General features: G+C 39.9%; 1 protein-coding gene across 4 annotated transcripts in view; it reads left to right on the top strand.

Annotated features, from left to right (window-relative positions):
- The window catches only part of SLC26A7 (solute carrier family 26 member 7), a 182,659-nt gene that overhangs the window by 95,118 nt on the left and 70,657 nt on the right, over positions 1-16,884 (top strand). For all 4 annotated transcript variants that reach the window (XM_025001755.2, XM_005215678.5, NM_001193146.1 and 1 more), the window contains 3 exons: positions 195-277; positions 9,755-9,902; positions 12,201-12,314. In XM_025001755.2, coding sequence (XP_024857523.1) covers positions 195-277; positions 9,755-9,902; positions 12,201-12,314 — 345 coding nt within the window. The remainder of the gene's footprint in view (positions 1-194; positions 278-9,754; positions 9,903-12,200; positions 12,315-16,884) is intronic.

Raw genomic sequence — 16,884 nt, 5'->3', positions numbered from 1 at the left:
GATTAAGTGCTCTCAAATCTCAGAGGGATTTTTTAATTTACATATTTCCTGAGTTTTTAAAAATCTGTGCAACTGCTATATTACTCTTGATAATCATGGAGCACATGAATAATGTTTGCTTTTAAAAATAGTTTTAAGATGTTTGAGAGACAGGAATAATTTTATTTTTCTCTTTTTCAAATGGAACCACACAGATGATTGCTGCATCTTTTACTTGTTATTGTACCGATATGGAAAACACATACGGATTAGAAGTAGTTGGTCATATTCCAAAAGGGTAATGTAGTCTTTTTTCTTTCTCTCTTTCCTTTTGTTTGTTTGTTGATGGAGGAAGCCAACAGGGAGCAAGTGGGTATGAATTTTATTTCTTTCAAAGGCTATATGTGGTACAAAATTCTAGTTAATTTCTATTTTACAGTGATAGAAGCAGTTCACAATAAAGAAAAATAACTTCTTAAAGTGTGTATCTATTATTTGAAAAGTTGATAACTATTTTTTACAGTATTGCTTCAAGTAAAAGATTTGGAGATTATTAATGCATATCACTTGAAAAAGAAAGCAGAACACTGAATTTCCAAATTAGGGTCATGCTCTAGTCTTCCCTCTTCCACTCACACATTCCTATGACTATTTTTATTTCACTTAAAATATAGTAAAAATACACAAGCATCATCTGAAATAGCAAACATATAGACATGAATGGTGTGCACTGGTGAAAGACAGTGGAAATAGAAAAGAGAGCATGTTTCCCACCTGTCTTAAAGCCTTCCTTTGGACATGAAGAGAAGATTAACAAAAGGAAGACGTGTTCACCCTGAAAATACAAAATAGTTTTCCAAATGTAGCCTGAAAGAAAGCAACATCATCTTAGGGGAGAAAGAGGATGTCTTATGAATTATTCTCTTTTAATGGGCTGTGCTATATACCAATATTTATAGATTTGGGGCAAAATTAGAGTTGTTGGCTTCTCTATATTTTTATCTTCCAGACATAGGCCAATAGTGATTATTGGAATCATCTTGTGTTTTCTGAAGGGTTCTCTACTTTACCTTCAAATTCAGTTTATTGTTTTTTTATTCCTATAGGTTAATTTGTCATTAATAATTAGGCAAGCTTGATTTTCATGAAACAAAATTTCGTATAGTTTGAAACACTTTTATGTATATGTCTTAGGGCCTGTAATGGTACAAATCAGTTTGACTTAGGGTTAAACTTGAGGGAGTGGCCAAAAACACCTTGCCTCTCCTTCATCTAGTCTAGTTATCCTTTATTTTGAGTGACTTTTACAAACTCATCTTCTTAAAGAATCATAGAAAAAGTATGGCATTGATAAGAGATGGAGCTAAGGTTGAATCCCAGCTCTACCATCACTTTGTGATTAAGATACATTTTTAAGAGTGTTTTCTTCTCTATACATTACACTCATGGTACTTGATCTGGGGATTGTGGGGAGAATTTAATAAAACTGCTACTGTGAAAGTGCTGAGCATTCAGTTTACATGCTCAGTATTACATCAATGTAAATTATTTCCCCCTTTTCTTCTACTGTTGCCCCAGAGCGATTTTTCTTTAAAGAGAGGAGGTGAGTGTCACATAGCATCATCAGGGATAAATAAACAATGATACTTTGGCTCAAGTGGTCTTCAAAAAAAAAAAGACAATGGGTATTAGTTGGAAGAAATATTTTAAACAGTTGTTTAAAACTGAGAAACAGAAGTTGCACAAGCCTTGTAGCCTCATCCACCAGAGGGCAGACAGAAGAAGCAGGAAGAACTACAATCCCGCAACTTCAAGAACAAAAACCACAACCACAGAAAGTTAATCAAAATGAAAAGCCAGAGGATTTTGTTCCAGGTGAAGGAACAAGATAAAATCAAACTAAAAGAACAATTAAATGAAGTGGAGAGGGCAAGCTTCCGAAAAAAGAGTTCAGAATGATAGTAAAGATGATCCGAGATCCTGGGAAAAGAATGGAGAAGATGCAAGAAATGTTTACCAAAGACCTAGAAGAGCTAAAAGACAAAGAAATGGAGATGAAAAATCCACTAGAAGGAATCAAAGCAGAATAACTGAGGAAGAAGAATGGATAAGTGACCTGGAAGACAAAATGGTGGAAATCATTGCAGCAAAGCAGAATATAGAAAAAAGAATGAAAAGAAATGAAGACAGCCTAAGAGACTTCTGAGACAACATTAAATGCACCAGCATTCAAATTATAAGGGTGCCAGAAGGGAAAGAGAGAGAGAAAGCACCTAAAAAAATATTTGAAGAGATAATGGTTGAAAACTTCCCTAACATGGGAAAGGAAATAATCAACCAAATCCTTGAAGTGCAGAGAGTCCTAGTTAGGATAAACCCAAGGAGGAATACACCGAGACACATAGCAATCAAACTGACAAAAATTTGAGACAAACATAAAATGTTAAAAGCAACAAGGGAAGAATGACATATACCCTTGTATGTTTTATGTATTATCAGCTGATTTCTCAACCAGAATTCTACCAGTCAGAAAGGAATGGAACAATGTATTTAAGGCGATGAAAGGGAAGAACTTACAACCAAGAATACTCTACCCAGCATGCCTTTGTTCAGATTTGATGGAGAAATCAAAAGTTTTACAGACAAACAAAAATTAAGAGAATTCACTAGCACCAAATCAGCTTTACAGCAAATGCTAAAGGTACTCTAGGCACAAACTTAAAAGAAGGAAAAGATCTACACATATAAACCCAGAACAATTAAGAAAATGGTAATAAGATCATACATGTTGATACTTATCTTAAATGTAAATGGATTAGATGCACCAACCAAAGGCAATGGATTTGCTGGGTGGATTAAAAAAAGACCCATATGTATGCTGTCTATAGAAGACCCACTGCAGACCTAGGGACACTCACAGACTGAGAGTAAAGGAATGGGAGAATGTATTCTATGCACGTGGAAATTGTAATAAAACTGGAGCAGCAATACTCATATCAGAAAAAATAGGCTTTAAAGCAAAGGCTGTTGTAAGAAACAAGGAGGACACTACATAATGACCAATAATTCAATCCAAGAAAAAGATAAAAATTATAAATATATATGCCCAACATAGGAGCACCTCAAAACAGAACCCATTTGCAGAGCAGCAGTGGAGATGCAGACATAGAGAAAAGACTTGTGGACTAGAGGAGGGGGATAAACTGAGAGAAGATTATGTAAATATACACATTACCAATGTAAAATAGAGGGCAAGTGGGAATTTGCCGTGTGACACGGGGAGCTCAACGAAGTGCTCTGTGACAAACCAGACGGGTGGGATGGGGTGGAAGATGGGAAGGGGGCTCAGGAGGGAGGGGACATGTGTATACCTGTGGCTGATTCATATTGATGTACAGCAGAAACCAACACAATATTGTAAAGCAATTGTCCTCCAGTTAAAAAAAACACAAACGTGGCAGCTAAACAATATGCTGCTAAATAACTGATGGATCACTGAAGAAATCAAAGAAGAAATTTAAAAACTAGAGACAATAAAAACGCAAGTTACACCTTCCAAAACCTATGCTGCTGCTAAGTCGCTTCAGTCGTGTCCGACTCTGTGCGACCCCATAGACGGCGGCCCACCAGGCTCCCCCGTCCCTGGGATTCTCCCAAAATCTATGGGATGCTGCAAAAGCAGTTCTAAGAAAGAAGTTTATAGCAATATACTCCTACCACTCTTACCTCAAGAAACAAGAAAAAAAGCCTAACCTTACACTTAAAACAACTAGAGAAAGAACAAATAAAACCTGAAGTTAAGTAGAAGGAAATAAATCATAAAGATCAGAGCAGAAATTAATGAAATAGAGACAGAGAAAATAATTGTAAATATTGATGAAACTAAGAGATGGTTCCTTGACAAGCAAAATTGATAAACCTTTAGCCAGACTCATCAAGAAAAAAAAAAGGGAGAAGACTCAAATCCATAAAATTAGTAGTGAAAAAAGTTACAGCTGACTCCACAGAAATACAAAGGATCATAAAAGACTACTGTGAGCAACTGCGTGCTAATAAAATGTATGACCTTGAAGAAATGGACATATTCTTAGAAAGATACGGTCTCCCAAGACTGAATCAGGAAGAATCAGAAAATATGGCAGACCAGTCACAAACACTGAAATTACAACTGTGAATAAAAAACTCCCACCAAACAAAAGTCCAGGCCCTGATGGCTTCACAGTCAAATTCTATCAAACATTTAGGAAGAGCTAATACCTATCCTTCTGAAACTGTTTCAAAAAATTGCAGAGGAAGGAACATTTCCAAACTCATTTTATGAGGCCACCATCACCCTGATACCAAAATCAGAAAAAGATACCACGAAAAAAGAAAATTACAGGCCAATATCACCGATGACCATAGATGCAAAAATTCTCAACAAAATACTAACAATCTGAATCCCACAATACATTAAAAAGATCATGCCCATTGATCAAATGGGCTTCATACCAGGGATGCAAGTATTTTTCAAGGTCTACATATCAGTCAATGTGATAAACCACCATAAATGAAGAATAAAAAACACATGATCATCTCAATTAATACAAAAAAGGTTTTGATAAAATTCAGCACCCATTTTTGCTAAAAGGTCTCCAGAAAGTGGGCATAGAGAGACTAACATCATAGTCAACAGTGGAAATCTGAAAGTATTTCCTCAAAGATCAGGAAGAAGACAAGAATCCCACTCTCATCACTTTTATCGAACATAGTTTGGAAGTCCAATCCATGGTAATCAGAGAAGAAAAAGAATAAAAGGAATCCAAATGGGGAAAGAAGAAGTAAAACAGTCATTGCTTGCAGATGACATGATGCTATACACAGAAGATCCTAAAGATGCTACCAGAGAGCTACTGGAAATCATCAATGAATTTGGTAGATTACAAAATCTACCAAATTTGTAATCTGCAGGTTACAAAACTAACAGAGACATCACTTTGCCAACAAAGGTTCGTATGGTCAAAGCTATGGTTTTCCAGTAGGCATGTATGGATGTGAGAGTTGGACCATAGAGAAGGCTGAGCACTGAAGAATAAATGCTTTTGAACTGTGGTGTTGGAGAAGACTCCTGGGAGTCCCTTGGACTGCAAGGAGATCCAACCAGTCCATCCTAAAGGAAATCAGTCCTGAGTATTCATTGGAAGGACTGATGTTGAAGCTGAAACTCCAATACTTTGGCCACCTGATGCGAGGAACTGACTCATTTGAAAAGACCCTGATGTTGGGAAAGATTGAAGGTGGGAGGAGAAGGGGATGACAGAGGATGAAATGGTTGGATGGCATCACCGACTCAATGGACATGAGTTTGAGCAAACTCTGGGGGGTAGTGAGGGACAGGGGAGCCGGCTGCAGTGCAGTCCATGGGGTCGTGAAGAGTCAGATACGACTGAGCAACTGAACAACAAGAAAGATTTGCAAGTTACAAAATTAATGCACAGAAATCACTTGCATTTCTATACATTAACAATGAAATATTAGTAAGAGAAATTCAAGAAACAATTCCATTTATTATCACACCAAAAAGAATAAAATACCTAGGAATAAGCTTATTTGAAGAGACAAAAGACCTATACTCAGAAAACTATAAGATGCTGATGAAAGAAATCAAAGACACAAAGAGATGGAAAGATATAACATGTTTGTAGATTAGAAGAATCAATATTGGCAAAATTACCATACTACCCAAGGCAATCTACAGATTCAATGCAATCCCTATCAAATCACCAGTGGCATTTTTCACAGAAGTAGAACAAAAAATCTTAAAATTTGTATGGAGATGCAGTAGACCCAGAATGGCCAAAGCAATCTTGAGAAAGAAAAACAGAGCTCAAAGAACCATGTGCCCTGATTTCAGATTATACTACAAATCAAAACAGGATAGGACTAGAATAAAAATAGAAACATTAATGGAACAGGATTGAAAGTGCAGAAATAAACTCACACACTTCTGGTCAATTAATCTATGATAAAGGAGGCAAGACAACATAATGTTGGAAAGATGGTCTCTTCAACAAATGGTACTGGGAAAATTGGACAGCGACATGTAAAAAATGAAATTCGTGTGCTGTGTGTTTAGTTGCTTAGTTATGTCCAACCCTTTGCTACCCCATGGACTGTAGTTCACCAGGCTCCTCTGTCCATGGGGATTCTCCAGGCAAGAATACTGGAGTGGGTTCACATGCCCTTTTCCAGAGATCCAACCTAGAGATCTAACTCAGGTCTCCCACATTGCAGGCAGATTCTTTACCTGAGCCACCAGGGAAGCCCAAGAATACTGCAGTGGGTAGCCTATCCCTTCTCCAGGGGATCTTCCTGATCTAGGATCAACCCAGGGTTTCCTGTTTTGCAGGTGGATTGTTTACTAGCTGAGCTACCAGGGAAGTCCTGGAGTGGGTTGCCATGCCCTCCTCCAGGGGATCTTCTCCACCCAGGGACTGAACCCAGGTCTCCCACATAGCAGGTGAATTCTTTACCTTCTGAGCCACCAGCAAAGCCCACATGTTAAAAAATGAAATTAGATCATTCTTTGACATCATACAGAAAAATAAGCTCAAAATGGTTTTAGTTCAGTTCAGTCCAGTCGCTCAGTCGTGTCCGACTCTTTGCGACCCCATGAATCACAGCACGCCAGGCCTCCCTGTCCATCACCAACTCCCAGAGTTCACCCAGACTCACGTCCATCGAGTCAGTGATGCCATCCAGCCATCTCATCCTCTGTCATCCCCTTCTCCTCCTGCCCCCAATCCCTCCCAGCATCAGAGTCTTTTCCAATGAGTCAACTCTTCGAATGAGGTGGCCAAACTACTGGAGTTTCAGCTTTAGCATCATTCCTTCCAAAGAAATCCCAGGGCTGATCTCCTTCAGAATGGACTGGTTGGATCTCCTTGCAGTCCAAGGACTCTCAAGAGTCTTCTCCAACACCACAGTTCAAAAGCATCAATTCTTCGGCGCTCAGCCTTCTTCACAGTCCAACTCTCACATCCATACATGACCACTGGAAAAACCATAGCCTTGACTAGACGGACCTTTGTTGACAAAGTAATGTCTCTGCTTTTGAATATGCTATCTATGTTGGTCATAACTTTCCTTCCAAGGAGTAAGCGTCTTTTAGTTTCATGGCTGTAGTCACCATCTGCAGTGATTTTGGAGCCTAAAAAAATAAAGTCTGACACTGTTTCCACTGTTTCCCCATCTATTTCCCATGAAGTGATGGGACCGGATGCCATGATCTTCGTTTTCTAAATGTTGAGCTTTAAGCCAACTTTTTCACTCTCCACTTTCACTTTCATCAAGAGGCTTTTTAGTTCCTCTTCACTTTCTGCCATAAGGGTGGTGTCATCTGCATATCTGAAGTTATTGATATTTCTCCCGGCAATCTTGATTCCAGCTTGTGTTTCTTCCAGTCCAGATCTAAATATGACAATGAACACTATAACATTCCCAGAGGAAAACATAGGCAGAGCACTCTGATGTAAATCACAGCGCTATTTTTTTTAATCTGTCTCCCAGAATAATGGAAATAAAAACAAAAATATGCAAATAAGATGTACTTAAACTCAAAACTTTTGCTTAGCAAAGGAAACAATAAAGAAAACAAAAAGACAGCACACATACTGGGAAAAAATATTTGCTAAGAATGTGACTGACAAGGAATTAGTTTCCAACACTTACCAACAGCTCGTGATACTTAACAGCATTAAAATAAATAATCCAGTTTAAAAATGGGTAGAAGACCTAAATAGACATTTCTAAAAAGAAGATATACCGATTACCAAGAAGCACATGAAAAGATGTTCAACATCACTAATTACTAGACAAAAGCAATTCAAAACTTCAGTGAAATATCATCTCACACCAGCCAGAATTTGTTGTTATTTAGTCACTCCATCGTGTCCGACTCTTTGTGACCCCGTGGACTGCAGCATGCCAGGCTTCCCCTGACCATTTTCCAGCCAGAATGGTCATCATCAAACCACAATTGTCATCCACAAACAGTAAATGCTGGAGAGGCTGTGGAGAGAAGGGAACCTGCCTACACTGTTGGTGTGAATGTAACATGGTACTGCCACTATGTAGCACAGTATGGAGGTTCCTTAAAAATCTAAAAACAGAGCTGCCATATGACCCTGCAGTCCCACTCCTGGGGATATATCTGGAGCAAAATATAATCTGCAAGGGTACATGCACCCTGTGTTCATTGCAGCACTGTATACACTAGCCAAGAAATGGAAGCAACCTAAATGTCTATTGACAGTAATGGATAATTGTATGTGTATACAATGAAATATTACTCAGCCATTAAAAGGAATGAAATAATGTCATGTGCGGCAACATGGAAGGGCCTAGAGATTGTCATAGTGAATAAAGTAAGTCAGATAGAGAAGGAGAAATATTGTATGATATTCTTCATATGTGGAATCTAAAAAAAAAATGATACAAATGTACTTACAGAACAGAAAGAGACTCACAAACTTAAAGAAGAAACTTATGGTTGTTCGGGGGAAAGATTGGGGAAAGGGTAGTTAAGGAGTTTGGCATGGGCATGTACACGCTGCTCTATTTAACATGGGTAACCAGCAAAGACCTTCTGTAGCACATGGAACTCTGCTCAATATTAGCGGCAGCCGGGATGGGAGGGGAGTTTGGGAAAGAGTGGATACATATGTATGTATGGCTGAGTCCTTTTGCGTCCCACCTGAAATTATCACAGCGTTGTTAGTCTGCTACACTGCAATAAAAAAATAACAAAAAGTAAAACTGAGAAACAGTGTTAGCTCTTATGTGGTCCCATGTTCTGCAACAGAGGGTAGATGGAGTCTATATAGGTATTTTTCATAACATGTGGTACATAGAGTCACAAAATAAAATTCAACTACGTACATTTAGAGGTCTGTTGGGTTTATTCAATAATTCCTTAATTGAGCAGCAGCCCATCTATCAAATCGAAAGGAGCTCTGAAGAGCTAAACAAAATAAAAGGTGTTTTAGTCAGAAGGAGGACAGGAACAGGGAGTTTTAGCAGAGTGGATTGTTTCAGGTAAGTTCACCTTCCTATGGGGTATGCAAGGGCACATTACCTCACTGGTGTTGACCAGGTGATTCCAGGCTGACTGACTCAGGTTACATTCCTGGAATAAGGTGAAACTTCACTTAAGTTAGGCATTAATTCTTGATTTGCTTACGTGGGGCTTAGCACGAATGACTCCACAGTGGGTCTGTTGTCTCTTTTTTTAACAATCATTAAGTGCACCATGAAAGGATCAAGTTAAAAACATAATTAACTCAATGGTAAACTTAAGGATTGGCTCAAAGAATCACAGCTCACAGTAGACTAGTGTTTGCATACAGCACTGTGGCATTCAAGGCAGGAAACACAGTTTCCAGTGCCAGCCACATAAATGTTTCAAAAGATTCAATAAAAGAATGTTCCGAATGTGCTTTTGTTCTGATGCAGGAGGTTTTTGTTGAGTCAAAGTTTCTGTGCTGTAACTTAAATTTCCTGGGAGTAAATGCAAGTTAAATGCGTGGTGCTCTCTCTTTGGTGTTCTTTGTGATTTTGCTTTTCTCCAAAACACCTGGAGAATCAAAGGCTTCTAAGGGCAAGCCTCTTGGTTTTCTCAGGGGTGTTTCATGCATTTTGTGTCAACTTCAGAGTCATTACCATAGTTGAATTCGCTGCAAGTTGTTAAAGAAATTACGTGTGAGTTGATGAGTTCCGTATGGTCTTTCTTTCACAGAATTCCTCCACCTCGAGCTCCCCCAATGAACATCCTCTCTGCGGTCATCACTGAAGCCTTTGGAGTGGCACTTGTAGGCTATGTGGCCTCATTGGCTCTTGCACAAGGATCTGCCAAAAAATTCAGATATTCAGTTGATGACAATCAGGTGTAGTATGTCCCAGTCCCTCTCCACACCTCTCCATAGCTACTGTATCATTTTGACGTGTACTCCCAGATGCTGAAAATGTTGACCTTATGAAAAATACAGCTCTCCTAAGTGTATAACAAGAATGGGTAGGACAAACTGAAACAAAAATCTGTAAATCATTGATAGAAAGGTGAAAATTTGAGCTTCGTGGGTTGGTTATGGTACACTTTTGTTTTTAAATAGAGGGATATCTTGATGTTCCTTTTGTTTTTAGGAGAAAATCTAAATATATTTATGATTGCCTGCCAACTTTTAAAAAAAGTTCGGATTTCAAAGTACAAATAACAGTATTACTCTTCTTAGTAAAAAACCAAAGGATGAAAGGGTTTCTTAGCATACAAAGGATGAAGATTTTATTGAGACTGTTTCTGAATCTACTTCTGCTAGTGTTTGGTCTCAAACCCCATGGCCCTACATTCCTACACAGGTCTGCACACATAGCTGTGCAGTAGTGGTTAGAAGGCCAAAGTACCTATGTCTAAACCTCACTCTGAAATGGTTTCTATGCCGCAGTTTTGTCATCTGTAAAAAAGCAGATTTATTCATTCAACAGATTTGTTTTGAACCCTACTGTGTAGCAGACACCAGTCTAGGAACAAAGGATACAATGGTGCATAACACAGACCATGTCTTTATTCATCTCAAAATCTCCCAGTGGCTTCCCATAGTACTTAGATGAAAAGCCTATTGCCAAGGCTTCCAAGGCCCTACCTGACCTTGCTACCATCCCTTTTCCTCTATGATCTCATATTTTTTTTGTAGCCTGTTCCAGCCTCACTTCCTTCCTTGTTTTTTTCTTGAGTTTACTAGCTATGTTGCTAGCTCAAGATGTCTGTACTCGCTGTTCCCTTTTCCAGAAATTCTATACCCTCAAGTAGCTGCATTCCTCCTTTATTTAAATATTTCCTTCTTAGAGAGGCCTTTCTTGGTAAGCTAAAATCCTAATCTCCAAAACTTATCCACTCTCTGTTTTACTTTCTGTATTCATCTTCTTTATTGGTAGCATCCCTCCACTAGAACACCAGTCTGTGAGGGCAGGGTTTTTTATCTGTGTTCCTGGCAACAGCAGAAGCAGAAAAGTATTAGGAAGCTTCTGCAGGAATCCAGGTGACATCCAATGACTTGGACCAGGATGTAGCAATGAAGGAGGTGGGAATTGGATAGATTATGAATTGGATGTGGGCACCATCTGGGCAAAGGGGAAGTCGAGACTCTGTCTAAAGCTTTTGGCCCAAACATATAGAGCTTGAGGTAGGGAAGGGTGTGGGAGGACCAGAGTGGGAGTATGTGGAGCAATAGTCTGATTAATTAAGCTTGGGATAACTGTTAACCATTCAAATGAAAATGCTGAGTAATAGGTTGCCTATATCAGTCTGGAGTTCAAAAGAGTGGTCTAGGCTTGGAGATATAAATATGGCAGCTGTCAACATGTTTTTGGGTAGCTCAGAATAGAGAAAGAAGTGGTTCGATATTTGCGATTGTATGAGAAGGGGCCACAGAGGAGGCTGAGAAGTGGTGGCCAGGGAGGTCGGAGGAAACCAGGAGGGTGAGAGGCTCAAGAAGGACCAGGAAGGAGGCTTTAAGGCGGAGAATGTGAGCGATTGTGTCAAATGCCACTTTTACTGCCAGGGGAGGTAGGAATTAACCATTGGATTTAGCACTCTGGAGGTGATAGGTGGAGTGGTGGGAACAAAACCCTTTATTGTAGTAACTTGAAACCTGAGTAATTGGCAACGGATACAGTAAATACCTTGTGTTTCCCTGTAAAGTTGTTATTGTTACAAGGATCAAATGAGTAAAGGGCTCAGAGCAGTTTCTGGCTCACTGTAAGCACTCAATAAATGTTAGCTATTGTTAGAATGATGGTTAAATTACAACTAGTGGAGAGAACAGAAATAGAGTACAAAAGACGTCTCATTCTATGACAAGCTTTATCTGTGGCCTCTAAATTTTGGGCTTCCCAGGTGGCACGGTGGTAAGAATCCACCTGTCAGTGCAGGAGACGCTAGCGATGCAGGTTCCATCCCTGGGTCAGGAAGATCGCATGACGTAGGAAATGGCAACCCACTCCAGTGTTCTTGCCTCAATAAACAGACTCCTCCATGGACAGAGGAGTCTGGCCGGCTATAGTCCATGGTGTCGCAAAGAGTTGGGCATGACTGAGCACACCTCACACTCACACACACACACACACATACACGCTGAAAGTGGATTGTGATTAGGAAATGATACATTTCTCTGTTATCATTCCTATAGGAATTCCTGGCCCATGGCCTCAGCAACGTGATTGCTTCATTCTTCTTCTGTATACCAAGTGCGGCTGCCATGGGAAGAACTGCTGGCCTGTACAGCACAGGAGCAAAGACACAGGTAACTTCATTCTTCAACAGGCACAGAAGGACTGAGAAGGAGAGGAGTGCGCGTCTCTCTAAATTCCTGAGACTATTGCTATTTCTTCAGTCTCTTAAAACTAGCATCAAGGCAGTTTATCTGTTCTCTTTCTTAGAAACGATCCTTGAGAAGCTGAATGAGCAGAAAAAAGGGGAAAAAGTCCTGTACTAGCGGCAGTTTTCTTGTTGTCAATCGTTGAGCAAAAGCTCCCTCTAGTGGTGCCTCTGATTTTCCTTTTTGCTAATCTAACCCGTCAGTTTGAAATTTTAAAATCTTAGTTCATTTCCTTTAAATAGAATGAAAACCATTGTTGCAACATCAGTCCTTGATACTGACATTCCTGTCTATAGAAATGTACAAGTATATGAATGAATAATACAATGTCTATGCACATTTTGGCTTAATGAAACAATTGTGTGTTTTAGGAACTCAAATCAATTTGACATTTTAGAGCCTCCTGTACACTAGTTATTATGCTGGATACTAGTAAGATATCATGAGAAGGCAATGGCACCCCACTCCAGTGCTCTTGCCTGGAAAATCACATGGACAGAGGAGCCTGGTAGGCTACAGTCCATGGGGTCGCCAGGAGTTGGACATGACTGAGCGACTTCACTTTGATTTTTCACTTTCATGCATTGGAGAAGGAAATGGCAACCCACTCCAGTGTTCTTGCCTAGAGAATCCCAGGGACGGGGGAGCCTGGTGGGCTGCCGTCTATGGGGTCGCACAGAGTTGGACACGACTGAAGTGACTTAGCAGCAGCAGTAAGATATCAATGGTGATAATTAAGATGATTCTGTGATGGTGAGGATGGTGGTGGTGGTGGTGGAAGCATATGTTGAGTTATATGCCAGGAATTGCATGTCATGCTTTTTTAAATAAATGAACTTTAATATTTTAAGATACTCAATGAAGGAGGCATAATTATTATTATAGGTTTCCACATGAGAACATTCAGGAAAAGAGGGTTAAACTAACTTACCTAGGTCACGGAGCTAGGAAGTGGCAGAGCTGAGATTTTAATCCAGATAGATTTACTCCAAATCTTGCATTCTTAACCACTGTTCTATACAAGGAAATTCATGTGTGTGTTTATTTAATAAATTAACACGAACAGCTAACCATTGTTAAAACAATTCATGCATATTTTATTTTATTTTTAGGACTTTTAAATTTTATTATTTGGCGGTGATGGGTCTTTGTTGCTGCACACAGGCTTTCTCTAGTTGCAGTCGGTGGGGGGCGCTCTTTGTCGCCCTGCGTGGGCTCCGCACTGCAGCGGCTTATCTTGTTGCAGAGCGTGAGCTCTAGACATGGGCTTCAGGAGTTGCAGCACGTGGGCTCAGGAGTTGTGGCCCACAGCTTTGTTGCTCTGCGGCATGTAGGATCTTCTTGGACCAGGGATCCAAGTGGTGTCTCTTGCATTGCAAGTGGAACCTTTACCTATTGAGCAACCTGGGAAACCCATTTTTTAGTAGCCTACCTTATATTAAGTCCTTTTGGGGGTGTTGTAGAAGAGTAAATTTGAAAAGTGTATATTCTTGACCTTGGGATAAAGTGGGAAGAGAAAGATGGGTAAATGAACATTAAAATGTAGCATACAAGTAATAAAATTATTGAATGTACCATGGTGCAGAGGGGAAGCAGTAACAAAATCTGAATCTATAATAGTATGACATATTATTGCCACAACTCATCAGCAAAGATGTGTAATTCTCATTCACCGTTGTTTTACATGACAATTTGATTTTTAGGCAGCTCGTGATTTAAAGCATAAGTTCATAATGTGCATTGGCAGAAACATTTTTGCAAACTCTCAAATATTTGTAATCTAAATTTGAATGTTTAATACATAGTGTAATCACATATCATTCCTTGCTCTGAAGACTTACAGCTATAAAATTCTAGGATTCTATAGTGATTTCCACCTGGTTTCTTACAAGGATGAGTGTGTGAGATTTCCTTTCATCAGTTCTGCACGGTATTCTCTTCGTTAGACTTCAGAAGAAATAAAAGGCACCTAACAGAAGCAGAAGATATTAAGAAGAGATGGCAAGAATACACAGAAGAATTGTACAAAAAAAGATCTTCACGATCCAGATAATCACGATGGTGTGATCACTGACCTAGAGCCAGACATCCTGGAACGTGAAGTCAAGTGGGCCTTAGAAAGCATCACTATGAACAAAGCTAGTGGAGGTGATAGAATTCCAGTTGAGCTATTCCAAATCCTGAAAGATGATGCTGTGAAAGTGCTGCACTCAATATGCCAGCAAATTCGGAAAACTCAGCAGTGGCCACAAGACTGGAAAAGGTCAGTTTTCATTCCAATCCCAAAGAAAGGCAATGCCAAAGAATGCTCAAACTACCGCACAGTTGCACTCATCTCACATGCTAGTAAAGTAATGCTCAAAATTCTCCAAGCCAGACTTCAGCAATATGTGAACCGTGAACTTCCTGATGTTTAAGCTGGTTTTAGAAAAGGCAGAGGAACCAGAGATCAAATTGCCAACATCTGCTGGATCATGGAAAAAGCAAGAGAGTTCCAAAAAAACATCTATTTTTGCTTTATTGACTATGCCAAAGCCTTTGACTGTGTGGATCACAATAAACTGTGGAAAATTCTGAAAGAGATGGGAATACCAGACCACCTGATCTGCCTTTTGAGAAATTTGTATGCAGGTCAGGAAGCAATAGTTAGAACTGGACATGGAACAACAGAGTGGTTTCAAATAAGAAAAGGAGTACGTCAAGGCTGTATATTGTTACCCTGTTTATTTAACATATATGCAGAATACATCATGAGAAACGCTGGACTGGAAGAAACACAAGCTGGAATCAAGATTGCAGGGAGAAATATCAATAACCTCAGATATGCAGATGACACCACCCTTATGGCAGAAAGTGAAGAGGAACTCAAAAGCCTCTTGATGAACGTGAAAGTGGAGAGTGAAAAAGTTGGCTTAAAGTTCAACATTCAGAAAACGAAGATCATGGCATCCCGTCCCATCACTTCATGGGAAATAGATGGGCAAACAGTGGAAACAGTGTCAGACTTTATTTGTTTGGGCTCCAAAATCACTGCAGATGGTGACTGCAGCCATGAAATTAAAAGACGCTTACTCCTTGGAAGGAAAGTTATGACCAACCTAGATAGCATATTCAAAAGCAGAGACATTACTTTGCCAACAAAGGTTCGTCTAGTCAAGGCTATGGTTTTTCCTGTGGTCATGTATGGATGTGAGAGTTGGACTGTGAAGAAGGCTGAGCGCCAAAGAATTGATGCTTTTGAACTGTGGTGTTGGAGAAGACTCTTGAGAGTCCTTTGGACTGCAAGGAGATCCAACCAGTCCATTCTGAAGGAGATCAGCCCTGGGATTTCTTTGGAAGGAATGATGCTAAAGCTGAAACTCCAGTACTTTGGCCACCTCATGCAAAGAGTTAACTCATTGGAAAAGACTCTGATGCTGGGAGGGATTGGGGGCAGGAGGAGAAGGGGACGACAGAGGATGAGATGGCTGGATGGCATCACTGACTCGATGGACATGAGTCTCAGTGAACTCCGGGAGTTGGTGATGGACAGGGAGGCCTGGCGTGCTGCGATTCATGGGGTTGCAAAGAGTCGGACATGACTGAGCGACTGATCTGATCTGATCTGAACAAAATACTAATTCAGAGAAGGAAAGCTCAGCAGCACTGTATTTTTGTGCTGTTTTGCTTGTTGAGATTGTCCCTAATCTGCTCAACTAGTCCCATTAAATTGAACAGGGAAGTAATCTGATTTAATGTGCATACCCCAATTGAGGATGTTTTCCCATGGTAGTCGTTTTGGCATTACAACTATTAAGTTTACTCGGGGATAACAGACATGATTTGAAGAAGGCACTGGGACAGCCAAGTCTTAAAAGTTTTGTTCTAAATAGGCTATTTGTGAAACCAGCTTTCCATGTGACAAGACTTCATAAAGTGAGCCCTTAAAATATCTTTCTCTCGTAGGTACTAGACTTATACCCAGTAAGTTAATCTAAAAGAATGAAAATCTTTCAACTTTCAGGCTAATAATAGCCAATCATTTCACCAATCGACTCTTTCTCCTTCAGAAACACTATGAGTATTTCTGTAGAAAGAAAGCTTTTAAAATGAGATATGGCCTTGTTCCTTCCTCCCAGAGCCCGTGAAAGTTCTTAGCTTTCTGACCTTTCAGCTACGCAAACTGCGTGCTTCCCCCCGCAGCCTCATCCTGGACTGTTCGCCTCACTCTCAGCTCTCTAGTCACCGCAGCTCCTTCCTCGTGACTCTGGTGTCTTCCTTTTATCCCTTTTATCTCTGTGGCTGCTTCCTCTTCCCTTCTAAGTTAACTCCTCCCATTCATCAGATTTCACCAAGGCTTCTGGGCCAACTGTGTTCTTTTCTTCAGAGACCTTAGGTCTATTGGACTTTATATGTTTATCAGTGTGATTATACGATTGATGTCTGCCTTCTGCTCTTGACTTCAGCTCCTAGAGAGTCCCTGTCTGGTTTTGTTCTTCATATCGTGAGTGTCCAG

This window comes from Bos taurus, chromosome 14 (assembly GCF_002263795.3).
Source record: "Bos taurus isolate L1 Dominette 01449 registration number 42190680 breed Hereford chromosome 14, ARS-UCD2.0, whole genome shotgun sequence".
Lineage (NCBI taxonomy): Eukaryota > Metazoa > Chordata > Mammalia > Artiodactyla > Bovidae > Bos > Bos taurus.
Note: the sequence above shows the minus strand (reverse complement) of the source record. Positions and strands in the feature narration are given on the sequence as shown.